This window comes from Papio anubis, chromosome 2 (assembly GCF_008728515.1).
Source record: "Papio anubis isolate 15944 chromosome 2, Panubis1.0, whole genome shotgun sequence".
Classification (NCBI taxonomy): Eukaryota; Metazoa; Chordata; class Mammalia; order Primates; family Cercopithecidae; genus Papio; species Papio anubis.
Window position 1 is genome coordinate 42,158,646 of NC_044977.1, and position 27,035 is coordinate 42,185,680.

Genomic DNA, 27,035 nt, shown 5'->3' on the forward strand with positions numbered 1-27,035 from the left:
CAGGGGCACTAGGCTGGCGCCGCCGGTCTCCAGCGCGTCGCGCACGTCCTGCACGCCCGGCACCGGCGCATGCCGGTCCACAGCGTCGCGCACGCCCCACCCCTGGCGCCGCCTGCGTCCTTCCCTCTCCAGCACTGGGTGACATTGAGCTCACTAGCGCCGCCGTCCCCGGCGAAGTTCTGCGCTGGTCGGCGGAGTATAGGTGGCCATGGGGACCCTCCGCGGTCTGCTCCTGACAGCGGGTGAGACGCCGGTCGGGCTATGGGAGGTAGGGCAGCTGGCCCGGCCGCTGCGGGTGGGGGAATCCTGAAGCCTTCCTAGGCCCCGGAGTGGCTCCATTCCATGACGCACTTTCTCGGTTGCTCGGAATCCTGCCTCCTTAGTGTCAGTGTGGGAGAGAACTAGGTGAGCAGCTACTGATAGACATTGGAGACTGCCCGTGAGTTACCCTCATCTCCATCCACTCAGCTCCCACCAATTTAACTGCCGACGTGCCTACCCTTCTCCCCACCCTAGTCCTCAGACTCCCCTGAGCTCAGTCTGTAAAACACCTACTATCCCTAGACTTCCCTTTTACCCATTCATGCAGCTTTCCACCCTAACCACCCCTATTTGTTGCTCTACTTGAGTCTTCCCTCTTCCCTGCCCCTTCCTCTCTGGAGTTTATCCCAGAAAACCTCCAGTCTGAAGTTTCCCCACTCATTAAATGTCTGATTAGGCCAAGGATTTAGGTCTTACAGATTAATAATAATAATTTTCTTAAAATGGAGGATACATTACTTTTAAACACTTATACAATTAATTGATTCGAATTTCTTGGAGGAAAGTGTGTAATTGAAGGATCTGCAGTTTGTTTTGGTGGTAGACATTTGTGTGATGACTGTTTTGGACTTAGGTAATGAAAACTCTTGGGAGGACCAGCAGAGCCTTGGCATAGTAGGGGTTGAGAAATCAGAGGGCTTGCATTTTGCCTCTTTTCTAGGTACCAGAGATCTTTTGTTCAATGGCGCTACATTATTAAAAAGTTGTTAATTCAATTTTTAAAGGAAAAATAGTCCCAAACTTGGCTATTCAAATAATATAAATGTATATTGTAAATGTAAATGAAATAATGCAAAAAAAAAGTGAATGTTGCATAGTTTCACAAGTTTGGTATATAACCCTCCCCACCCCAAGGTTATCCTTTACACAGCTTATCTGATGTTCCAGTGGAGAATGGACTGGAAAACATGTCTCAAACTAAGGAGTATTATTATATTTGCTTCGTTTAAAAGCAAACACTTTCTCCACTAAAATCCTCAGTACTATGATTGATTTCATTGATTTTGTCAGTTTTGTTGAACTAATTCACCTAAAATATCTTCTGTACATCATATTAACCATTATAAAGCTTTTCAACAAGGCAAGTGAAAGGATCGTTGCTCTGTAAAAAAGTTAAAATGGACTGCAGGAAAAGAACTTTGACATCTTGGAACTAATACTGAGTGTATTGTAAGTAGTTCACCTTCTTGCTTTGATAGTATATTTATGCATCTTGAAAATTCCAAAGCCTCTCTGCAAACTTCTGATATGTGAAAACTTCACTATTGACCACTTAACCAAAGCAGAATTCCTTGAGTGATTTAAGAACAATTTATTTTACTTCAGATATAAAATGTTTAATAGCACACTAAGGATGTTATATGAGCAGCTCTCTCCATATGATCTTCCACGAATATCTGATGCTTTGTGAGCAACTCCAGAACAACCTACTGCCTTTCACCCACTTCCTAGCTAAACACTTTCATATATATTATTTTGTTGGATGGATTTCTCATAGCAGCCCTCTCAGGTGAGTCTTACTCCTCCCACACTTTATAAGTGAAGAAACATAGGTTAGAGATGACTTGTCCAGGATCACTTTGCCAGCAAATGTTAGAGCCAGGATAGGAGTTGGTACCCTCTAATTCTGGAATTTTTGTGCTTTTTGCTGTTGTTCAAACTGTTCATTCAGGGGCTGTGCGTGTATGAATTTGTCATGACTAATTAGGTCTCAATCTGAAATGAAAGAGTCATGAAATGCAGATTTAGTTCTGAAATGCAAGTACATCTTCATGTGCAAATGGCTTTTCAAGAAAGAAGACTGATTTAATAAGCAGCCTTAGCCAAAGGAATGAGAGATCAAATAGAAATGTAGGCCCAGTGTGGTGGCTCACGCCTGCCATCCCAGCACTTTGGGAGGCTGATACCGGAGGATTGCTTGAGACCAGGAGTTTGAGACCAACCTGGCTAACTTAGCAAGAGCCTGTCTCTCCGAAAAGCTTTTAAAAATTAGCTGGGCATGGTGGCTCAAACCCGTGGTCTCAGCTACTCAGGAAGCTGAGGCAAGAAGATCACTTGAGCCCAGAAGTTTGAGGCTGCATTGAGCTATAATATAGTCATGCTACCACACTCCAGTCTGGGCAACAGAGTGAGACCCTGTCTCTGGGGGAAAAAAAAAAAAAAAAAAAAAGCATAATCTAGGCATCCCTTATTTATCTAGAATATTTGGAATAAGATTCTCTACATAAATGAAATTTCAGATGATCAAAACTTAACCTTATAAATGACGGACCTTTACTTTTGTTTCTGTTGGAAATCTTTGGTATACTCCCTTAGCAAACAATATAGCAAACATAGGCTTTTATGAGCTCGAATTTGTTATTTTGTAGATGTAGTTGCAGATACAGATCAGGGTTGTTAAGTTGTGGTACTGGACACTTCCATGTTTGAGAGGTCCTGTGAACTTCTCAAATTTTTATGATTGTGTACCATTTTTGAGAGAGAGGGTCCATAACTTGTATCTGCTACTCAGAGCAGTTCATGCTCTTTAAGTTAAAAAGCACTGATACAGATGATTAGGAACTAAATGGCCATTTACCCACACTATGCTGGGTTTCATGAGGGTAAACACTAGATCTGTTTTGTTTTTACTCAATCCTTACTACTTATTGGTGTTCAGCTCATAGTAGACAGGCAATGCATATTTTTTGGACGAAGGACGCTAGGACATCTCTTGGAACATGCTGCAAATATAAGGTGAGTTTTCACACCTCTTTTCTCCTGAAAGAATAAAATAGATATAACTTTTAGGATATTGTATCTTTCTACAGAATGATTATTAGTTCAAAGGAATAGAATGACCTTACAAGAATGTTTCTTCTTGAAAGAAAGTTTTGCTGCCCTAAACTCTGTTGACTGGTCAGATTTGAAAATGAATTTATTATCGTCATTATTGTTACCAATGTAATGGACTATGGGCTGCCTTCCTTTTAGTTTAACTGACATTTCAGAGCATTAGAGTAGAGAGATATCTTAGAAGTCAGGTAATCTAGTCCTCTAATTTTTACAGATGAGGAAACTTAAGGGCCAAGAAGGGAATCGGCTTGCTAAGGATCACACAGGTACAGACCTGGGACATAGCCAATATCCCCTGGCTCCCATTCTGATTTTATTTCTATCACATTCTGCTACCTTATTGTTCTGTTTGTTCTTGCTAACCAACCTTAAATGAGAACATACCCATTTTAACTAACCCCACCTTTGGCTTTGCTTATTGCTCCTCTCCAGGTCTTACCAAGTATTTATTGAGTACACAATGAATGCCCTGTATGTATACTGTGAAGGCTCTAAAATGAATGGACTGCACCACTCCTATGGCTGATTTATTGCAGTGAACAAACAAACATATAATACACCAGAATAACCTATACAAAACAGTAAATATATATAAAGCTTTAGATTACAGACAAGATTATAAGTGCTGCTGTGGTGTCCTGGAGCCACTGACTTTGTGCAAGTCTCTTCCCAATTTCGTATTCGGTGATGTTACATTAGTAGCTTAAGATCTGCTATGGTAAGGGTTATTGGCAAACACTACAAATCAGGACTTGTCTCCACTGGCCCCCTCCAGTATACCATCGGCTTCAAGAATTCTGAAGTTCTTGAAGGCTCCATTGAAACAAAGGGGTTTGAGAGTGATGTGAGCACATGTAGGGGTGGTAATGAGTCTGAAAAAGGCTACGAGAGGAAAGATTACCTTGGATTTTGATCAGGAGGTAATAGGAGATAAAGTGTGGTGTTTGGAGAAGTTTGAACCAAATGAATTTGAACCAAAAAAACCTTTTAGCAGGAGAAGTAATACAAGAAACATTTCTGGAAAATTAACACAGTAACTACATACCAGTTGAACTGCTGCTACCTATGAAGATGTTACAGTAACTGATGTGTGAGGTGATGATGGAAATAACAAAGGAATATATTCAGGAAGTGTCTTGAAGAAAGGATGAGTTTGGAGATACTGAGTAAGGAAGGACTTAAAGACAAGTTTTTTAATATTGAGGACTACGGAAGTATTGCCTCATTGTCAGAAATAAGAAAGTTGGAAAAATAATCAGAAATGCCATCAAAGATTTGTGTTAGTTTGGCAGAGAAGATAGCACATTATTGAGTAGGTTTAGGTGGCATTGAGTTATAGGTGGTGAGAGGTTGAAGACCTGAGGGCAAAGGAAGAGTAAAGTTATGGAGATAAAGATATGGGAGCAATTAGTCTGGAGTGGATTTTTAAAACAGAATGGATGAGTCCTTTTAGCACAGAATAGAAACAAGGACTAAGCCTTGGAGGTGTGACATAGGAACTGGGAAAGAAGACATTAAAGAAGATAGGTCATAGAGGTTGGAGATGAAGTGAGGGAATATGGTGGTACAATGTAAGAAGGCATTGAATCCTTGTAGAAGGATGAGATCAGTAGAGTCATATGGCCACAAAAATGGCAAGAATAGAGTCAGAAGGGCTAATGATGAGAATCTAAAAAAATGGTATGACTAGAAAGAGGTTACTAATGTTGGTAGAGTAATTTTATTAAAATGATTGGAGAAGGAAACATTGTAGCAAAATAAAGTGTGGGTGGTGAAGTGAAGTTGTGGATACATGCCATTTATTCAATCATTTGAGCTATGAAAAAGAAGAAATTAGAATTTTATTAATAGGACCTGGCCGGGCGCGGTGGCTCAAGCCTGTAATCCCAGCACTTTGGGAGGCCGAGACGGGCGGATCATGAGGTCAGGAGATCGAGACCATCCTGGCTAACACAGTGAAACCCCGTCTCTACTAAAAAAAATACAAAAAACTAGCCAGGCGAGGTGGCGGGCGCCTGTAGTCCCAGCTACTCGGGAGGCTGAGGCAGGAGAATGGCGTGAACCCAGGAGGCGGAGCTTGCAGTGAGCCGAGATCGCGCCACTGCACTCCAGCCTGGGCGATAGAGCGAGACTCCGTCTCAAAAAAAAAAAAAAAGAAATAGGACCTGTTGAGAACAAGTGAATGCTTTGTCCAACATAGTGGACCTTCAGTGTTATTGTAGGGTAATAAGACAGAATTTTCACTAACTACTAGTAGAAGTTACTGGAGAAGTAGTCAGCCTTTCTGGAAAGTAGTTTAGATAGATAGATAGATAGATAGATAGATAGATAGATGAATGAATGAATGGAATAGATAGATAGATAGATAGATAGATAAGATAGATAGATAGATAGATAGATAGATAGATAGATAGATAGATAGATAGAATAAGATAAGATAGAGATGTAGATGGAACCTTAAAGGGTTTCATACACTTTTACCCTTCACTTCCAGAATTTTGTTCTAAGAAAATAATTAGAAGTACCATCAAAGATGTATGTAGAGAACTGTTCATTGAAACATCACTTATAATAGTGAAAAATTGGAAACAAATCAAGTTGTAGGGAATTACTACATTCAGGTTATAGCTGTGTGTTGGGTGTTATACAGCTACTAAAATTATTAATATCTTGGAAAGTATTTGTGACATAGCAAGATACAGGATTATCTGATTATGAAAAATGTATATGTTGTATGTAAGTATAGGAAAGGTCTGAAAAGAAATATTAATGCACCAAGTTGTTATCCCTAAGTGGTGTTATTATGAGTGCTTTTATTTTTCTTCACATATTTTTTTAACTAGCAAATTTTCTTTAATGAGCAAGTGTTACTTTTATATTTTACAAAAAGTTTTTTACATAATAACATGGTGTATAACAACTTGGTGGTACAAAGGTTTTTACATAGCGAGACCCCATCTCTACAAAACAGATTTTTTAATTAGCCAGACATGGTGGCATCTGCCTATGGTCCCAACTACTACAGAAGATGATATAGGAGGATCGCTTGGGCCCAGGAGTTCAAAGTTACAGGGAGCTATGATCACTCCACTGCACTTTACCCTGGGTGACAAAGTGAGACCTTGTCTCTAAAAAAAAAAAATTAGGTTTTTTAGTTTTGATTTTAAAAATGGGGGAAATAACATTTGGCAGGAAAAAGGCAGTGGAAAATAAGGATAAGTTTGGTACAACATCCCTCAGGAGAGGGATTACTACTTAAGAATGAAGGAAGACTGGTATTTCTCCAAGCCTGCAGGGAAGGATGAGAAAACGGATATAGGGAGTCTGTTTCTGTCACAAAGCCCAGGTCAACAGCTAAGGCCTAGAGAGTTTCAGATAGCCACTCTGGGGAGTGGGTTGTAATATTGATCCTCTGATTCCCAGAGAGTTGTCATATCTCCAGTCACATCACCTATGGTTCTCTCCAAGAGGACCTTGAAAGATTCTGAGAAAGAAAAAGCATCCCTACCTTTCCTCACTGTCTATCATGGGGTTAGAAAGCATATTTATGGAAAGGAGGGGACCACCAGGAGAAAAGCTAGTATTTCAACCAGCCTCACCCTGGCTGACCACTATAGCCTCCAGCTAGCAATAATATTTCTGAAGCACTGGTTTTCAAATTATGGGTCCCCCATAGCAGAAGTGTCACCATTACCTGGGCAATTGTTATAACTGCACATTCTCAGGTTCTGTCCATACTTACTGTATCAGTGGGGCACAGTAATCTGTTTCACGGGTCCCCCAGCTGATTTTGATAGATAAAAAAGTTTGAGAATCTTTACTCTTAAGATTAGCCATTTGCCACCCAGAGCCTTAGAGACAGCTGTGAGGCTTCATCTTAACTTCCTGCTAGGACCCTGGAGACACAGAACTTGTCAGCCAGGGACAAGCTGCAAGTCCAGCCAGAGGGTTAAAGGGCTGTTTTTCTTTTGGTTGGTATGTTTTTAATCGTGATCCACCAAAGGATGGAAAATGTCTGGCTTGGGCATCTGGTCAATATATTCTGTCTCTTTGAGAGAAAACGAAGGTCTTAGTAATGATATTAAAGCTTGTTTATACTGTCATGTTGTTATAATTGCAAAATAAAAAGACCACATCAAATACTTCAGACATTTTTTAGTGATAACTTTTTTACATTTTAAATTTTATTTTATTTTATTTTTGAGAGAAGGTCTGGCTCTATCACCCAGGCTGGAGTGCAGTGGCATGATCTCAGCTCTCTGCAAGCTCTGCCTCCAGGGCTCAAGCCATCCTCCTGCCTCAGCCTCCTGAGTAGCTGGGACCACAGGCGCATGCCACTGTGCCCAGCTCATTTTTGTATTTTTTGTAGAGATAGGGTTTCACTATGTACTGACAAAATTTTTAAAAATATTTTTTGAGCAAGACCTTGTCTTTAAAAAAATATTTTTTACATTAGTCTATTATTCTAATATCTATAATAAGATAATATTCGTATGTTTTTTTTTTTTTTTTTTTTTTTTTGAGACGGAGTCTCGCTCTGTCGCCCAGGCTGGAGTGCAGTGGCCGGATCTCAACTCACTGCAAGCTCCGCCTCCCGGGTTTACGCCATTCTCCTGCCTCAGCCTCCCGAGTAGCTGGGACTACAGGCGCCTGCCACCTCGCCCGGCTAAGTTTTTTGAATTTTTAGTAGAGACGGGGTTTCACTGTGTTAGCCAGTATGGTCTCGATCTCCTGACCTCATGATCCGCCCGTCTCGGCCTCCCAAAGTGCTGGGATTACAGGCTTGAGCCACCGCGCCCGGCCATATTCGTATGTTTTAATCAGCATTTATACTGTAGGGAGGTAAAAGTTATTAGCATACAATATGAAGTTGTAGTAAGAAAAAGTTGGGAGATATAGTCTGATCTAGGTGAACCTCTCATGTCTCCAAGTTCCTACCCCCCATGGCTACCTCAGGTACCTCTGACATCAAATTCTACTTGTCTTCCCGTTATTCATTCTGTTCTGGCCATACTGGCCTCCTTTTTATGGGCTCTAGAATCTTTTAGGGTCTTTGCATTTATAATTCTTTCTGTTTGGAATATTCTTCCACCAGATAGCTGCATAGCTAGCCCTTGCTTCCCTTCAAGAGTGATATTCTCACAGAGGACTTCCTAACTACCCTATATAAAATTTCATGCACAGCCCATTCCAAACACATACTTCATGTCCCCATTGTTTATTTTTTTTCTCTCTGGCACTAAGTATCTAACATATATATATATATATATATATATATATATATATATATATAAAACTTTTTCCCCAGTAGAATGCAAGTTCTATTGGCACAGATTTTTATCTTTTTTGTATATTTCCTAAAACAATGCCTGGCACATAGGAAGTACTTTGTTGAATGAATATCTCCAGCATACATTGATGTCACTGATAGTAATATACATATTAGCATTTTTTGCTGTATTATTTCTCAAACTGAGCTAGCTGAGAGGCGGTTTGTCTTCTGTTCTCCTAAACTGCCTTTGTTCTAATTAGGAGGGATGGGGAGGGACAGCTGTCTTACAAAATAATTATTGATTCTTTTTCTGTTTAAAGAGCAGAGTCCTCCTAGCTTGCTGCCAGTTAACCTTGTTCCTTTTGTAAGTGCCTGCCAAAGGAGGAATGGGACAGCATTGTGTGAGATGGGGCCTTGTAGGTCACATTAAACCAGTGGTTCTCTGGGGAGATGAAAAAGTCCTGGAGATGGATAGTAGTAATTAGTTGCACAGCAGTGTAAATGTACTTAACGCCACTGAATTGAACACTTAAAAATAATTAAAATAGTAAATTTTATGTTACGTATGTTTAACCACATCTTAGGGGAGAGAAACTCCTAGGTTCTCAAAGTACAGTCCAGAACCAGCAGTAGCAGCATCACCTAGGAACTTGTTAGAAATGTGAATTCACAGCTTCCATTACAGAACTGTGGATGCAGAAACTGGAGGTAGGCAGCCTCATGATTTGTGTTTTAACAAGGCATTCTTCTGATTCACACTAAAACACTAAAGTTTGAGGATCACAAGATTTAATAATTGTGTCTTAATCCTCAGTGCTATTAAAAGCTGTTGAAGAGTTTCATAGACTTTTCCCATGGCCTCTTAACTGCATAATTACCTTTATCAGAAATCCTAATTATATTTGGGTAAAATTGAAAAGTGTTCTAGAAGCATTTTATCGAAGTTAATGTTTTACATAATATTTTTAAAAAAATAAACTTAACAGAGAGCCTGCTGTGTTTCAAGTGTCTTACCAGATGCTCCCATATTTGCTTTTCCATTTAACCCTCAAATCAGCTTTGGTACAAGAAACACTGCATTATCCATGTTTTAAATGAGGAAATAAGCTAAAAGCAATTTATTTATCTCCTTTCCACTAGGTATTACAGATGTTGTGCTTACCAGACCCAGGCAAAGCGTTCTGGGATTTATAGCCCTGAAAAAGGAAATAAATGAGGCCTTTTATGAAAAAGACCATGTGGCAGGTAACCACAGTTAGAGATTCCAACTTCAGATGTGTCAAGAGTAAGGACCTCTGAAAATCCATTTTTACCTAAAAGCAATGATAACACTGCCGGAAGTTGGCAGAAGCAACTTTTCCAGAACTCTGGAAAATTACCAGGCATTTGTAACAATCTGAGGAGCATTTATCAAAAAAAAAAAAAAAAAAAAAAAGACTGAAATCGTGGTAGGACAGCAAGTCTTGTGGAATTTTAACTTGCTTTATTCCTGTCTTCTCTCAGCTTCACAATAGCCTTGAAAACCAGCAGCCTCACAAGTCACAGTTGCTTTGAAAACCAGCAGCCTTGCAGGCACTGAAGAAGGCGGAATGGGTTTAGAGTTCTCCAAAACTTTCAGCTCGAGAATTGTTACTATTTGACTTGTCTGACAGTTCGCTGGAAACCCCATTCATAGGGCTTGTCTTTTTTCACCTGACTTGGAGTTTATTCACTGCAAACAGTGTTTTCCCTGGTGCATTTGTTGAAAATAATCAGCAGCACTTGTTTGACATAACATGGAGTGCGTAACAGCTGTATGCCAAAAATGACATAAACCAGATGAAATGGACACACTTATAGAAAGACAAAAATTACCAAAACTAAGTCAAGAAAAAATAAAAAATCTGAAAAGTCCTATAACAGGAGATTGAACTAGTGATTTTAAAACTTCCTGCAAAGAAAAAGTCCAGGCCCAGATGGCTTCAATTGTGCATTCTACCAAACAGTTAAAGAAAAAGATAGAATTAATCTTTCACAAACTCTTCCAAAATACAAAAGAGGAGGGATCACTTCCCAATACATTGGATGAGGCCACATTATCCTCATACCAAACCCCCCTGCAAAAAAAAATCTCAAGAAAACTACAGACCCATATAGATCCCTTATGAATATTGATGCAGAAATCCTCAAGAAAATACTACAAAATGAATCCAGTGACATGAAAAATTATAGATTGTGATCAAGTGGGATTTATGCTAAAAATGTAAGGTTAGGGCTCCTGACAACATCATTCACCATGTTAATAGAATGAAGGAAAAAAACACACAACCACATCAGTAAACACAGAGAAAGCATTTGACAAAATGCAACTTCTCTTCACTATAAACACTCAGAAACTATGAATAGAAAGGCACTTCCTCAACCTGATAAAGGGCATTAAATGAAAAACCTGCAACTAACATCTGACTTAATAGTGAAAGGCTGAATGCTTTTCTGCCATGACATGACAAGGATGTCCATTCTCAACATTTCTATTCAACACTGTACTGGAGGTTCTCGTTAGGGAATTTAGGTAGGAAAAACAGTAAGTGGCAAAAGAAGTAAAACTATATTCCCAGATAACATGATCATGTATATAGAAAATCCTAAGGAATACATACACACACATACCCTATTAGACTAAATGTTGAACAGTTTTTCAGTATGCAAGATAAATGGGCAATAAATGATGCAAACATGAAGAAAAACAATTCCATTTATAATAGCATCAAAAAGAATAACGAAGTTTAAAACGTACTCTGGAAATTGCAAAAACACTACTGAAAGAAATTAAAGAAGACCCAAATAAATGGAAAGACATCCCATGTTCATGGTTTGAGAGACTTAATATTTTTAAGATGAAAGTATTCCTCAAATTGATCTACAGATTGAACACAATCCCCAACAGAATCCCAGCTGGGGCCTTTGCAGAGATTGGCAAACTTGTCCTCAAATTCATACAGAAATTTAAGGGACCCTGAGTAGGCAAACTAATCTTTAAAAAGAAAAGCCAAGTTGGATGACTCATACGTCCTGATTAAAAACTACAAAGCTGTAATAATCAAGACTGTGTGGTGCTGGCATAAGGACAGATATCTAGATCAGTGGAATAGAACTGATAGTCCAGAAATATACTCTCATATTTACGGTCAATTGATTTTCTATTTGCGCTAAAACAACTCAGGAAAAGAATAGTCTTTTAAACAAGTGGTGCTGGGAGAACTGGGCATTTACATGCCAAAATATGAATTTGGATCCTTTCCACGTAAAGTATACTACTATAACTCAAAATGGATCACAGACGTAAATATTAGAGCTAAAACTCTGAAATTCTAGAATATAGGAGTAAATCTTTGTAACCTTGTATATGGCACCAAAAGCTCAAGCAATAAAATAAAAGATGGATAAACTGGACCTCACCTAAATTAAATTTTTTTATACTTCAAAGGACATCATTAGGATAGTGAAAAGATACTCATGGAATGGGAGACTATATTTGTAAATTATATATCAGATAAGGAAAGAACTCTTACAACTCAAAAAGACATAACCCTACTTAAAAAAAATGGGCAGAGGAACTATATAGATATTTCTCTGGAGAAGATATGCAAATGGCCAATTAGTACATGAAAAGATCCTCATTATTACTTTTAGATAAATGTAACTTAAGACTACAATGAGATACCACTTCATTCCTACTGGGACAGTTATAATCAAAAAGAACAACAAATGTGGATATGGATGTGAAGACATTGGAACCCTCATATATGAAAATGTGAAATGTTACAGCCACTTGGAAAATGGTCTTGTAATTCCTTTAATGATTAAATGGAGAGTTGTATCACCCAGTTTTTTCACCCCTTAGTATATACCCCACAAACGAAAATACATGTTCCTTAAAAACTTGTACACAAATGTTTATAACGACGTTATTCATAATAGCCAAAAAGTGGAAACCACCCAAATGTCCATTAGTTGACTAATGTGTAAACAAACTCTGGTATAGTGGAATAAAATTAGTCAATAAAAAGGAATCAAGTACTGACAAATGCTACAGCATGGATGAACCTTGAAAATATAAGTAAAAGAAGACAGTCATAAAAGACCACATGTTGTATGATTCCATTTATATAAAATGTCCAGAATATGCAAATCCATAGAGACTGAAATCAAATTAGTGATTTTCTAGGGTTGGGGGAAGGAGGAAACAGGGAATGACTGCTAATGTATTCAGGATTTCTTTCTGGGGTGATGAATGTCTTCTGGAATTAGATAGTAGTGATCAATACACAACTTTGTGAATACATGAAAACCACTGAATTTCACACTTTAAAAGTGAGTTTTATGATAGGGAATTATGTATCAATAAAAGTATTATTTTTAAAATCTTAAACATGAACATATTTCGTGAGAAGTCCACAGTAGTATCTTTTAACTTGTTATGTTCAAAAGATATATATATATATATTTTTTTTTAACAGCAAGGGGGAAAAGTGAGGAAATGATGCTTTTCACCATCATTGGGAAAACTGCCTCTGTAACCATGTTTTACTCCTACTGCCTCTCTTACCTCCCCTTACTGCTCCAGACTCTGAGGCTGCAAGCCACCCAAGTGGGAGTTTGGAACTTCCAAGGCACAGTCTTTTTATCCACTAGCAAATTCATTTTCAACCACAAAGGTCTGAGGGCACACTCTTACTACATTCAATACATGTCTTGGGCATTCAATTTCTATCATCTAGAGCATCATATAGTGGCAAGGCCCTAGTTAGATTTATCTCTGGTGCCTTTCCAGCTTTCATTTCTGTTCCACTCTTCCACATCCTAGAGACTCAGGGGCTCTTAGATGTCTTCTGATCTCAGGAGCTTATACCAGACCTGGCCCCATCTGCACCACAGTCCCAAGATCAGAATTACTCGCCTTTTCTCCCACCTGATCAAAACTATTTCTGGTTGTCTCTGCTTCTGATTTTAATTAATTAAAATTATTCATGCTAAAGCTGAAGGTAAGAATTCCTAATTAAAACTAATTTCTTAAATGTATTTTATGAAGGTATTTCCTAGCTTTATTCACTGAAAAGGCAAAAACAGTGACAAACTGAAAAAAAATGAGCCCCCCACTAAGGAGTCTCTAAAAACATTTCTTTAAAAGAACCAGAGCCCGTTGAGAGGAATGTGTGATTCCAACTCAGGGGCAGAAAACATTTAAAATCAGTCTAGAATATCTTGTCAGAAAGAAAGCTATCAATGACCACTAAGGATGTGTTGAAAGGACTCGACAGCCAATTTAGAAGGGTTCCTAATAACTAAAGATGGGATTAAAAGGAACAACTGAAATAGTCTAGAGCACATCACATGTGTAAAAATGCAACATAAGGCAGTTGCAAGAAAACCAATTTGTTCATTTGAAAACTGGCAAAGGGCAATAATCCAGCATTTATTCCACATTTTCTGCTTGATTTATGCCTTAAGATAACCAAATAGTTAATGTGAAAGGGGAGAATACCACCATTTTGCAATCCCTAATGAAATAAATGGATCTAGGTAATAATCACCATTGTCTGCTAAAAAAAAAGAAAAAAGAAATTAGATGAAAGGTTGATGGGGAACCTTATGAAAGGTGAATCAGACTGATAGCATCTACTGATCAATCTTAATATGAAAGACAAAATTGGCATATGCCTATTGATGTGGCATAATAAGACATACACAGTACCTATCACCTATGACATTCTTGCTAAAAGATCTAATCTGAATCTTTCAGGCCTCAAAAATCTGTTTACAAGGAATAGAGGAGTTTGGAGAATATGTTGGATAACACCATGGGGGTGTGATAAGCAAAATCTAAAATTGAGGGACACTTTATAGGACTAATGACTGGTTTCTTTAACAAATAAATGATTTTTAAAAATGTAAGAGGAGAGACCTATAGATTTAAAGAAACTCAGGAAGCATTAGCCATACTCAGTTTGTGCACCTATTTTGAATAAGCCAACTGTAAAAAAAAAAAAAAAAAAAAGAGCCTATCAGAAATTTCATCTTAATGGGATTTGATCATAATATACTGATATTAAGGAACATTTTAAAATTATATTAATATTTCAGATATGATTTTGAAATACATACTGAAGTATTTATGAATGAACTAATATAATACTTAGGATTTGCTTTAAAACAATCCAGTAAGGGGTAGATAATAGGTAGAGTTTAGGGGAAACGATATTTTAAAAATTTTTTAAGTTCAGGGGTACATGTGCAGGTTTGTTACATAGGTAAACTCATGTCACAGAGGTTTGCTGTACAGTTTATTTTGTCACCCAGGTACTAAGCCTAGTACTCGTTTGTTATTTTTTCTGATCCTCTCCTCCCTACCACGCACAACCCTCAGGTAGGCCCCAGTGTTTGTTGTTCCCTTCTGTCTGTCCATGTGTTCTCATTATTTAGCTCACACTTATAGATGAGAACATGCAGTATTTGGTTTTCTGTTCCTGTGTTAGTTTGCTAAGGATAATGAATGACCTCCAGCTCCATCTGTGTTCCTGCAGAGGACATGCTCTCATTCTTTTTTTAAGGCTGTGTAGTATTCTGTGGTGTATATGTACCACATTTTCTTATTTTATTTATTTATTTATTGAGACATTCTCACTCTTGCCCAGGTTGGAGTGCACTGTCATGATCTAGGCTCACTGCAACCTTCAACTCCCAGGTTCAAGTGAGCAATTCTCATGCCTCAGCCACCCAAGTAGTTGGGATTACAGGCATGCGCTACTGTGCCCGGCCTAAAGAAAGGACCACATTTTCTTTATCCAGTCTGCCATTGATGGACATTTAGGTTGATTCATGTCTTTACTGTTGTGAATAGTGCTGCAGTCAACAACCACATTCATGTGTCTTTATGATAGAACATTTATATTCCTTTGGAGATATACCCAGTAATAGCATTGCTGGGTCCAGTGGTAGTTCTGTTTTTAGGTCTTTGAGGAATCGCCATACTTCTTTCCACAATGGTTGAACTAATTTATACTCCCATCAATAGCATATAAGTGTTCCTTTTTCTCTGAAACCTCTCCACAGCATCCCTTATTTTTTGACTTTTTAATAGTAGCCATTCTGGCTAGGCGTGGTGGCTCACGCCTGTAATCCCAGCACTTTGGGAGGCTGAGGTGGGAGGATCACCTGAAGTCAGGAGTTCAAGACCAGCCTGGCCAACATGGTAAAACCCCGTCTCTACTAAAAATACAAAAATTAGCTGGGCATGGTGGAAGGTGTCTGTAATCCCAGCTACTCGGGAGGCTGAAGCAGGAGAATTGTTTGAACCTGGGAGGTGGAGGTTGCAGTGAGCTGAGACCACATCATTGCACTCCAACCTGGGCAACAAGAGCAAAACTCCATTAAAAAAAAAAAAAAAATAGCAAAGGCTTGGAGCCAATCCAAATGCCCATCAGTGATAGAGTGGATAAAGAAAATGTGGTACATATACACCATGGAATACTATGCAGCCATAAAAAAGGATGAGTTCATGTCCTTTGCAGGGACATGGATGAAGCTGGAAACCATCATTCTCAGCAACCTAACACAGGAACAGAAAACCAAACACCATGTGTTCTCACTCATAGGTGGGAGTTGAACAATGAGAACACATGGACACAGGGAGGGGAACATCACACACCAGGGCCTGTCGGGGGTAGGGGATTAGGGGAGGGATAGCATTGAGAGAAATAGCTAATGTAGATGACGAGTTGGTGGGCGCAGCAAACCACCATGGCATGTGTATACGTATGTAACAAACCTGCACGTTCAAGACATGTATCCCAGAACTTAATAAAGACTGAGAATGGCCAGGCACAGTGGCTCACGCCTGTAATCCCAGTACTTTGGGAGGCTGAGGTGGCCGGATCACCTGAGGTCAGGAGTTGGCGACTAGCCTGACCAACATGGAGAAACCCCACCTCTACTAAAAATATGAAAAAGTTAGCCGGGCATGGTGGCGGGTGCCTGTAATCCCAGCTACTTGGGAGGCTGAGGCAGGAGAATCGCTTGAACCTGGGAGACAGAGGTTGTGGTGAGCCAAGATTGTGCCACTAGACTCCAGCCTGGACAACAAGAGGGAAACTCCATCTCAAAAAAAAAAAGCAAGACTGAGAATATAGTTACTATATAGAGATGTTCATTTGGGGAGAAATTCAATAGAGTCTTGAATATTCTCATGATGTGCAGAGATTATTTTAAATCATAAATCATCTTATATCTTAAATATGTTTTGCTTAAATATACTTGATATTTCTATGAAAATGTTTTATCCTAATACTTGCCAACAAGAGTCATATTTGTGTGACCTTTTGAAAGTTGAGTAATAACTGTAATGCTACTTTGCTTATTTTTCATAAAAGTGATTTTGTTTAATATATCTGAAAATGCATTTTTCATTTATTTTTTCTTATTCTTCTTATATGTATACATCAAGTGTGGCATTTGAGAATCTGTTGATAAAATTTACAAAAGTAGAATTACAATTTTATGTTCATGATGAAAGAGTGACTTAATAATATTCACCTGATTGTATCTCTTATTTTGTGTGCTTTTGTTAAACATATGTCGATTTATTTTGCCAACATTATTATATAGACAGAGAACTCCTTTTCTTTCAGGTTAGTTCATGCGATCCTGGTTCATGGAACATAACGTGAGATTTTATGGGTGACAGGGAGAGAGATCAGGCTTGACTTGAGGGCACATGGGAAAAGAAGGGGGCTATCCTTTCACAAAGATTTAAATATCTCGTAAGAACTGTTAACCAGTGCAATTATGAATATGTGTATTTGTGCCTAATTTTTATTTTTTAAAAGCTCAGGTGATTATAATTTTATCTGTAAAATGTTGAAAGTGTAGTCTGATTAAAATAGTATATATCTAAAAATTAAATAAATAATAGGCATTGTGGCTGGTTGTGAGATGGCATTGCATTGTGGTTTTGATTTGCATTTCTCTAGTGATCGGTGATGTTACTTTTTATTCCATATGCCTGTTGGCTGCATGTGTATCTTCTTTTGAAAAGTGTTTGGTCATGTCCTTTGCCCACTTTTTAATAGGCTGGTGTTTTCCTGTAAATTTGTTTAAGTTTCTCATAGAGCTGGATATTAGACCTTTGTCAGATGCATAGTTTGCAAAAATTTTATCTCATTCTGTAAGTTGTCTGTTTACTCTGTTGATAGTTTCTTTTGCTCTGCAGAATCTGTTTAGTTTCTGCACAGTAAAAGTTAAATGTATTAGATCCCATTTGTCCATTTTTGCTTTTGCTGCAGTTGCTTTTGGCATCTTCATCATGAAATCTTGGCCCATTCCTATGTCCAGAATGGTATTGCCTAGGTTGTCTTCCAGGGTTTTTTAGAGGTTAAATGATACTTATTAGCCATATAGCAATCATTGTTGAAAATGGGTGATGAGTATATAGGGGTTCGTAATACTACTCTCTATCTGTGCTTTGAGTTTAAATTTTTAAAATAAACTACATATATTCTTATATATGTAGTTTTAAAGTTATATTTAGTTCAAAACTACATCTAAAATTGATTTCTAATTAGGGACTTGTGGCTTACAAGGAGCAAGGCTTTCTAGAGTTACTTCTTGCTGACCACTGCAGCCCCCTAACCAGTTTATCAGCATAGTATTGGCAACTTGGGGACCTAGTTTATCACTTTTGGGAGGTTACTAATCTTCACCTAAACAGCCCTGATGCCATAATACATAATATTGCCACCAGAGCCATTGTTATGATAAGACACATGTGAGAAGTACTTATTTAAAATTTACAGCTGGTAACATTTTTATGTTGTAAATTCCTAATTTCCTAATCAATAAAACATTTATATTTTAAAAGAGCATCAAGCATAGCACTTTAAATATAGTATGTGTATCTTACATATAGTAAATTCATTTCCTAAATGAACTAATTTTTATAAATGAAACGTAACTTGCAGGTATTTCTTATTTTGAGAAAACATCACATTTTCTTTCTTTGAAACATTTTTCTCTCTTTTTTAGGAAGCTGTTTTAGGTTATGTGAAAGAGATGTTTCCTCATCTCTAAGGCTTACCAGAAGCTCTGATTTGAAGATAATAAATGGATTTTGCATAAAACCACAGGAAAGTCCCAGAGCTCCATCCCGTAAGTTTTTATTTTTTCTATTTATGGAGTAGATAGCTCCCAAGGAGTAGGAAAACTTGGAATCAAAAGAACCGAAAAGAGAGAGGTTCCTATATCATACCCTCCCATGTAGAGAGAACACATTGTGTTTACATTGTGTATGTGCACATGACCAATATGAGCACAGTATGGGAGGCCTGAGGGAGGTCCATGTTCCTACATCATACAACATGGGAGGCCTGAGGGAGGCCCATGTTCCTACATCATACCTCCCATGTTTTACTCATATGCAGGCTCATGTCCTACATCACACTTCTCATGTTTTACTCACACGTAGGCCCATGTTCCTACAGCAGACCTCCCGTGTTGTACTCCTACTGTTCATGGGCACATGCACAGTGGTTTCTTCATTTTCACCATTTGTCATTTTCATCTTGCCTCTACGGTTGGACTGGAGCTTTCTCTTTTTTTTTTTTTTTTTTTTTTTTTGAGACGGAGTCTCGCTTTATCACCCAGGCTGGAGTGCAGTGGTCGGATCTCGGCTCACTGCAAGCTCTGCCTCCCGGGTTTACGCCATTCTCCTGCCTCAGGCTCCCGAGTAGCTGGGACTACAGGCGCCCGCGACCTCGCCCAGCTAGGTTTTTTTTTTTTGTATTTTTTAGTAGAGACAGGGTTTCACCGTGTTAGCCAGGATGGTCTCGATCTCCTGACCTCGTGATCCACCTGTCTCGGCCTCCCAAAGTGCTGGGATTACAGGCTTGAGCCACCGCGCCCGGCCCAGACTGGAGCTTTCTCTAGGAGAATGGATGCACCAAAGTAAATAGTAGTCCAGAAATTATGTTTTAAAGAACTCCAAAGATGAACCAAATTAAGATACTATGTGTTAGGTAAAATATAAGTAGGACCTTCTCCTTATTACCCTTACTGGCTCTCCCTTTGCACTGATTTTTATCTCTAGTCCCGACTTATTAATGAAATGACTCAGATGGCATGTATTCCCTTCAGACTCAACAAATCTTTTAAGTAGTATTCATGCTCTTTCTTTCTTTAGCTGGGTCTTTTCCTGTCTTCTTTTAGTTACAATACTGCTGTTGTCTTAGTAATCCAAGTTTGATGTTCTCGGGACTCCTTCCTCTTTGTCTTAAGCAGTCTCCACATGCTTTCAGTCATCCTCAGACTGACTTCATCTCTCTTCCCACTGCTGCAACTCTGGTTCAGACTATATCCCCTCACCCTTGTATTACAGTCTCCCATTTAGACTTTTTGCCCACTCTACCCTGTCCCCCTTTTCTCTCTCCATCCATTGTACAGATAGTAAGCCTTCCTAAAACATTAGTTTCTTCCGTGTTTCAAAATGTACAGTAGTTCCCAATCAACTCTAAACCCCTTAGCCTGACATTCAAGCTCTGGTAAAATCTGATTTTACCTTACAAACTTTTTCTTAATCTACTGAAGTCAGACAAGCTCCTCACTGTTCCCTCCTTGTTCACCCTTACTTCATATTTTTGTTCTTGATGTTCTTTCAGTTTTCAATGGATGAGGCTTATATTGGGAAATAATGCTTTTATTTTACCTCATGGGATTTTATAATCTTATTTGGAAAATGAAGCATCCTAAGAAATTCCATTCAAATAAAGCTCTAATTAACTTGAAGTTTCTCAGTGTTTCTGTTTAGTGACTAGTTAAAAAGCACTAATACCATTTTTCTGTTATTAAATTTGAGAGTTATAATCTCAAACACGTAAGATTTCTTGTTTGGTTTTTCTCATAGGCACTTACAGCCACAGAGTGCCTTTACACAAACCTACGGATTGGCAGAAAAAGATGCTGATATGGTCAGGTCGCTTCAAAAAGGAAGATGAAATCCCAGAGACTGTCTCGTGAGTGCTGAATTTAGTATTACAAGCAGCTTTCATTTCTCACTAACGTAAGGGAAAAACAATGCCTCTGAGTTCCAACTGTTTAGAACTTTTCAACCAAATTTGTAAACAGTTTTCACTTTTCCAAATGTTTTATCTTTGGTAAGTACTTGGAATATAAACAATGCTAGAAAACCTGTGTCTTATCATTGGTATGTTACATAGTGACTAGTGAAGAACTGTCAGGTACTCTGAAGTCAATTGATTATTTGATTTCATCCCCCGGCTACAGAAGTGTGACTTTTTTAAAGTTTGTTTTTAATCTAGGTATATAAATTAAGTACTACTGACAATGACTATATTCCCCCAAATCCATTTAAGTACCCAACCTTAGACATAAAAGTATTTAATTGCAACACTCTGGAATTCAGGAAAGAGTGCTTCCTGTCACCAACTTCCTTAAACCTAAGGGAAGGGATCTTGGCTGGGATCTTGGAACTTTTTCAGAGTTTGTAGATAATGAGTGCAGTTTCCTCCAACCCAGTTTCTCAACTCCGTACTATTGCTATTTGGGGCTTGATGATGCTTTGTGGTGGGGGGGTGTCCTATTTGTTGGAAGATGTTTGGCAGCATCCCTGGCTTCTGCCCTCTCAATGCCCATAGCATTGCCTTAGCGCTGACAACCAGAAATGTCTCCAGACACTGCCAAATGTCCAAGGGGCACCGGGGGGGGGTGGGGAATCTCCCCTGGTTGAGAACCAGTGCCCTAACCTCATGTTAAAGACCCTGACTGGCTGGCACCTTGGCTAAAAAGAGATTCTGAGAAATAGATGTCATCTCCTGTGAGGCATCATCCTATTCAGGGACAGGGACTTTGGACAAAGCTCCTGGAAGTTCCCTGTCAGCAAGAAACTATTCCTGGATCTTCTGGTCTCTGGTTTCAAGTCATGACTGAAAAAGATCTGAGCTCATTCAGGACTTCTTTCCCAGGGAAATATGTAGTATTTATTTTCTGTTTACAACAACTTTAATAGAGCTTTTCTGCTTCTGCCAGTCAAATTGATAGCACATTACTTTAACTAGAATTATTTCAGCAGGAAAGCCCTGGTTTTTCTTAGCTCAAGTCATGTATTCTTCTGGGTAATAAGAGAATACTGGAAATAACCATGACATCAGGTTCTTGCCTATGCCTTCATTCTTCCTATACCAAGAGAAAATAAGCTGGTATTCACCCATGGCCGTAAGAGATGCTGTATAGGCTTTGTTGTAGAACACCTTCCTCAGTCTGCCTAATAGTTGGTTCCAAGATCCCCTCAGGCCCAAAATACTGCCTCATGAATCACTCTGGAAGGGTCTTTTCTGGGCCTAGGCAGCCATTCATCCTTGTACTGGTGGTTCTGAACAGGCACTGCTTAACTTGCCCGTTCCTGTTACTCCGTGTGGGATGGATTATTTTTCATGAGGATCATGGCACTTCAAATCCCATAAAATACCATCAACATGGGAAGTCAGTTTGTGGTTAGTGGAATCTCAAGTGCTCCTAACTGACCAATTTGACGGTCCTTAGCAGTTGTATTGAGTCCCTGCCAGCCTGCAGGCCCAGCTTAAATGCCTGGAGAACCCCATCCACATGCTGCTTCACAGGTACCAGCTCCTACATCACATTGTACATGCCTTCATCTTCCTCCTTCCACCTGCAACATCCCAGATCCTTTGCCTCCTTCCAAGCATTTTTAAAGTAATCCTCTCCCCAATTTTAAGAGTAATATATGTTAAATATCTCAGGGGAAAGAAAGCACTTCAATCCCATCATCTAGAGATAATCACTTCCTATTTACACATCTACTGAGAAGGCCAGAAGTTAATCTTGGGCCCCATAAGGGCTCCACATCCCCTGCCTTGAGGTTCTGCCAGACACCGAGGTAACAGAATCGTGACCACCAGGTGTGGCAATGCATGCCTATAGCCCTGGCTGCTCAGGAGGCTGAGGGAGGAGGATTGCTTGAGTCTAAGATTGTGAGTCCAGCCTGGGCAACATGGTGAGACCCCATCTCTTTAAATAAAGTAAATTAAAAATAGAACCATGACTCACTGCCTGCTTGCAAAATCACCAAGGTAGATTGGCCTTCTCTTTAGAATCTTCTATGTTAAGCCTCTTAGGTTTCACACAAGAATGATGAACCAACCATCAACTTTTTTTTAAGGCACATGAGTTTGTATTCAGTGGATAGGTTAGAAAAGCTGCACTTTGGCACTTGCCAAAGACCACAATATCAAGTTCACTGTCACTCAATTTTAGCAAAACATTAGTTTAAAAACATAAATATTAAGGAGCATTGCTTAAAGGACCTTCCTACTATTTTAGATATTCTCAAATCTATTCCAGGTTCAAGACAGAGAGAAAAAAGCTGGGTATATGGAACACATTGGTTAACTTTCTCCAATGTTTGATCTTTCTGAATTGTGCTTTGTGTTGAAACATATGAAGCTTATTGTAGTATCTGTTGTCAAGATGTTTTCAGATGATGACTAGATCACATAATATCTTCTTAAGAACCTCAGGGAGAAATGGCTACCTGTTTCACTTTTAGCATTTATAGACTGGTTGGAAACCTGAGAGCTGAAATTGGGGTCCACCATAGCAAGTATAGATTAATATGCCTTGCCCATGTTTTTTTTTTTTTTTGGCTTTGTTCGTGACTTCACTTTTTATTCTTACTTTTGTACTTAATTAAGTGTGTGCTATCTTGTATTTTATATATAAATGAGTTATTAAAAATGCCTCACCCTCCCCAAAGTCCTATGAGATCTCTAGGCCCTTTTTAAAGAGATCTCTAGGTCTCCCTATATATATTTATAGACACTACTATACTTTGAATTTATACACAGCTTTTTATCCTGCACAACTTCTGAAAGGGAAAAGTTAATAACTTTCTCTCATGATCTCATTGTATTACTAGGTTGGAGATGCTTGATGCTGCAAAGAACAAGATGCGCGTGAAGATCTGCTATCTCATGATGGCCCTGACAGTGATAGGATGCATCGCCATGATTATCGACGGCAAGAAGGTGAGAAGGGGTTTTTCTCTATCCAGTGTGTATGTTCTCCACCAAAAACCTAGAATAAATAAGGGATTGACCCTTGTATTTACCCTCTGAGAAGAGGAGGCTACTTTCTACATTACATGAGAAAAGATAAGCAAAAAAATAAGGCATATTGGGAACCAGCCTGGAATGTCATCCTTGGGGATAAATAGCAAATCCTAACTTTGGCGTAGTGAAGGAGGACTAAATTCATTTTGTGTAACGTCAATTTAAAAAGTGTTTCTGATGATAGATGTCATAATGTAAATTAAGAAATATGACACTGGCATATTTAATAACCCATTCCATATTTCCAGAGTGCTGTTGGTACCCAAGTGTATTTACCCTCACCATAACTGCCTTCATCATGGTGAGCTTTCCTAGCAGGGTTCTTTATTTGAAGCTCAGCCAGACAGGGCCATATGTCTAAGGACCATAGCTCCTAAGCAGTACATAGGAATGCAAGTCCGGAAATCTTTAGCACAGATTATGATAATAGCTATCACTAATGAACACTCACTGCATTCCAGGTACTTTTCTAGCTGATACCTCGTCTGAACCTCACAAAAACACTGTAAGATAAGTAGTATTAGGACCTCATTTGTAGATGAGGAAAACTATAGCTTAGAAAGCCTTAGTAACTTGCCCAAGGCCACACATGTCCCTAATGATGAGCCACAATGTGAACCTAGACCCAATTCAGGTAATAGGAAAATTGCTCCCATTTATTGAGTGCTTATTATGTAACAGGCACTGTTAAGCTCACTTAATCACCCCCATAACCCTAACAGGTAAATAGTTTTCCCAAACTCACATAGCTAACAAGTGGCAAGATAAAAATTTAGACCCAAGTTTGCAGGATACCAAACCTCATACTATACTATCTTGCTATTAAGCTATAGTTATTTTTATATTCAGCAGCTTTGGTCAAATTCTTCTTTTAATACCATGTATGATTCTGTATATCACAGCTTCCATGTGGAAAGAGATGTCTTACAACTACTTTAAGATACTAAAAATGTTCTACACACTCACTCTTAACTGACTTTCTTATCCTCAGTAATTCCAGAGTAAAAGGAAATGTACTTTTGGCTGTCTTCAGTCTTGTAGTTAAATGGAAATACTGACCATTTTAGGCTGACCTCATGGGAGTACAAAGGGGCAGATGTGCTGAGCTGGGCGAAGTTTTCTTGAAAACTCTGTTCTACCCCTCTTCATTTTTTCTTGTCTCCCTCTTTGACCTCTCATGCGTAGTTCTCAGGTTAAAACCAGCAGAAACGTGGACAGGACTGTAAACTTCTAGGATCTGAGAAATTTGCATTGCTTTTGTATATTCAATTGTACTAGCTGAGTTTAAATACTCCAGAAGCAAATTATTCACCTGGAATCACTTCTAGCATCATCCAGGGCTATATGCTGTGTACTTCAGAGAGTTCTTCTCCTGTTCTTTATCATGAAATTGTAACATTTTAGTTTTATGGAATTTCCATTTCCATAAATGCTACTGGAATGGAGAACTTTTTAACTTAATGTGATTTGGAAGAGAAAAATTAGCCATTGTATATTTTGCTCTCACCGTCAACTTTCCTTTCTCCTCCCCCTCCATATACCCAATTCTTTTACATATGAAATTACACAAATAGGAGGAAATATCAGCTTAGGGTACTAGTTTCACTTATTTGGTATAAAAGTTTTGAAACTGGCCTGTATGTAAGCTTCATAGAAATCTGACCATTTACATGGAGGGAAACGAGGGAAGAGGACGGTTGCCTCTCCCACTCAGAGGATGGAATTGTAGTACAGATACTCGTGGAAATCATCAATGGTAGTATTTTGGTAAAGTCTGGAATCTCCAAAGCTGAATGTTTTTGGTAAAAGAGAAGTAAGGAACTAGAAGGGTCTGAGTATGCAGATAAGTTGGGGAAGGAGAAAAGATAGCAACAAAGAAAAGTGAAAGAAGAAAAATGGGATAGAAATGGCAATGAGAAGGTATTTAGTATAAAAGAGAAGTGGGGTGGAATGAGGAGAAAGTATAAGAGAAAAGGCGAGGATAAAGATTGAAAGAAAGGGGCCAGAAGGGAAGAAAAAGGAGAGGTGTGGCACTTCTTACTTATGCTTGAATGGATGAGCTGCTGCTCTCGGAAGCGTACGAGGAAGTTGAAGCACATGGAGGAGACTGCCACGCCCAGTGTCCAGACAGCAGAGGACTCCATGCCTCTACTACCCTGTTAACCTGCTGTCGTCAATGCAAGGTAAAGATACCCTCCCCTGACCAGCATACAAATCACCTGTTCAAATCTCTTTTGCTTTAGGCTGCCCAAAGAAACGAGACTTTAACACACTTGAACTTAGAAAAGAAAGCTCGTCTGAGAGAGGAAGCAGCTATGAAGGCCAAAACAGAGTAGCAGAGGTATCCGTGTTGGCTGGATTTTGAAAATCCAGGAATTATGTTGCAACGAGCCTGTATTAAAAAGGATGTGGTATGAGGATCCATTTCATAAAGCATGGTTTGCCCAAACCTGTACCATTTCCGTATTTCTGCTGTAGAAGTAGAAATAAATTTTCTTAAATAATGACTGTCTGTGTTTTATTGTTTTGATCCAAGTAAAGTGTAGCCTCTCAGCCTTTTGGACAAAAATGAAACAATTTATTTCAACTTGAATACCAACTCTTTAGAGAAGCAGGTACCATATCTTACTTCTCTTCCCATTACCAAAGTAACGTCTCCACAGGCGAACTCATTTTGTAGAGATAAGGAAGGCCAGTTGAGTATATGGCCCAGGTGCAGCTTGGAGGGCCAGCCTTCTCAAATGCCTTGGTGTATTTGGTGGGGAGGCTGCTCCCTAATAGAGCAAGCCCTGAGAAGCAGCCAGACCACATTCTATAATCTTTGAACATGCTGCCAAATGGAGGCTTTTAGGAGAACAGTTTTTTAAACATCCTGACAAGGTCCAGCCAGGAATTTCTAAGGACTTAGAAATCCCAGCATCATGGAGTTGCTTGGGGTCAACACAAGTCACCCTCTTAGCTTCATGCCTTAGAATTCTCAACTGGCTGTTTTCCTACGACCTGAGAAGCTAAATTTCTCAATTACAAAAATCTCATGTATTATCATTGTTAGAAGTATTTGCACCTCATGTATATCTCATTTACAGTTTGACCTTGGGATATTGAGTTGTTTCATATTTAGGTATGAATACAGGTTTCTATTTTAAACATAGATTCTCACATGCTTCTTAATTATTCATGGATGACAAGTCATTATAGTAGTCCCCTCTTATTCACGGCTTTGCTTTCTGTGGTTTCAGTTACCTGAGAATATTAACTGGAAAATTCCTATAACAATGCATAAGTTTTAGATTGCATACTATTCAGTGTAGCATGATGAAATCTCTTGCCAATCCATTCCATCCACCTGCGATGTGAATCATCCCTCTGTCTGGTGTATTCACACCATATGTGCTAGCCGTCTCTTGTTATCAGATCAGCTATTGTGGAATCAG

The 27,035-nt window shown here is 38.9% G+C and overlaps 1 protein-coding gene across 8 annotated transcripts; it reads left to right on the forward strand.

Moving 5' to 3' along the window:
• Positions 1–89: 89 nt before the first annotated feature.
• Positions 90–26,108, forward strand: FAM162A (family with sequence similarity 162 member A). 8 transcript variants are annotated; one of them, XM_021934108.2, is made up of 8 exons: positions 106–242; positions 2,981–3,057; positions 3,371–3,422; positions 9,569–9,673; positions 18,488–18,610; positions 20,361–20,469; positions 23,409–23,517; positions 25,845–26,108. In XM_021934108.2, exons 1-8 carry the CDS (start codon positions 209–211, stop codon positions 25,935–25,937), a joined length of 702 nt encoding a protein of 233 aa, XP_021789800.1. In that variant the 5' UTR covers positions 106–208; the 3' UTR covers positions 25,938–26,108. The 8 variants fall into 8 exon arrangements, with proteins under 8 accessions (XP_003894054.1, XP_021789800.1, XP_021789801.1 ...); XM_031663042.1 differs by lacking the exon at positions 106–242 and adding an exon at positions 247–268; XM_021934109.2 differs by lacking the exon at positions 9,569–9,673 and having other exon boundaries at positions 108–242.
• The last annotated feature ends 927 nt before the right edge of the window (positions 26,109–27,035 follow it).

Excerpts from the sequence above, each read along its gene's own strand:
- FAM162A (XM_021934108.2), top strand. The coding sequence starts at position 209 with ATGGGGACCCTCCGCGGTCTGCTCCTGACAGCGG. Across the intron at positions 243-2,980 it reads CGGTCTGCTCCTGACAGCGG|CTCATAGTAGACAGGCAATG; the intron begins GTGAGACGCCGG and ends ATTGGTGTTCAG. Across the intron at positions 18,611-20,360 it reads AAGTCCCAGAGCTCCATCCC|GCACTTACAGCCACAGAGTG; the intron begins GTAAGTTTTTAT and ends TTTTTCTCATAG.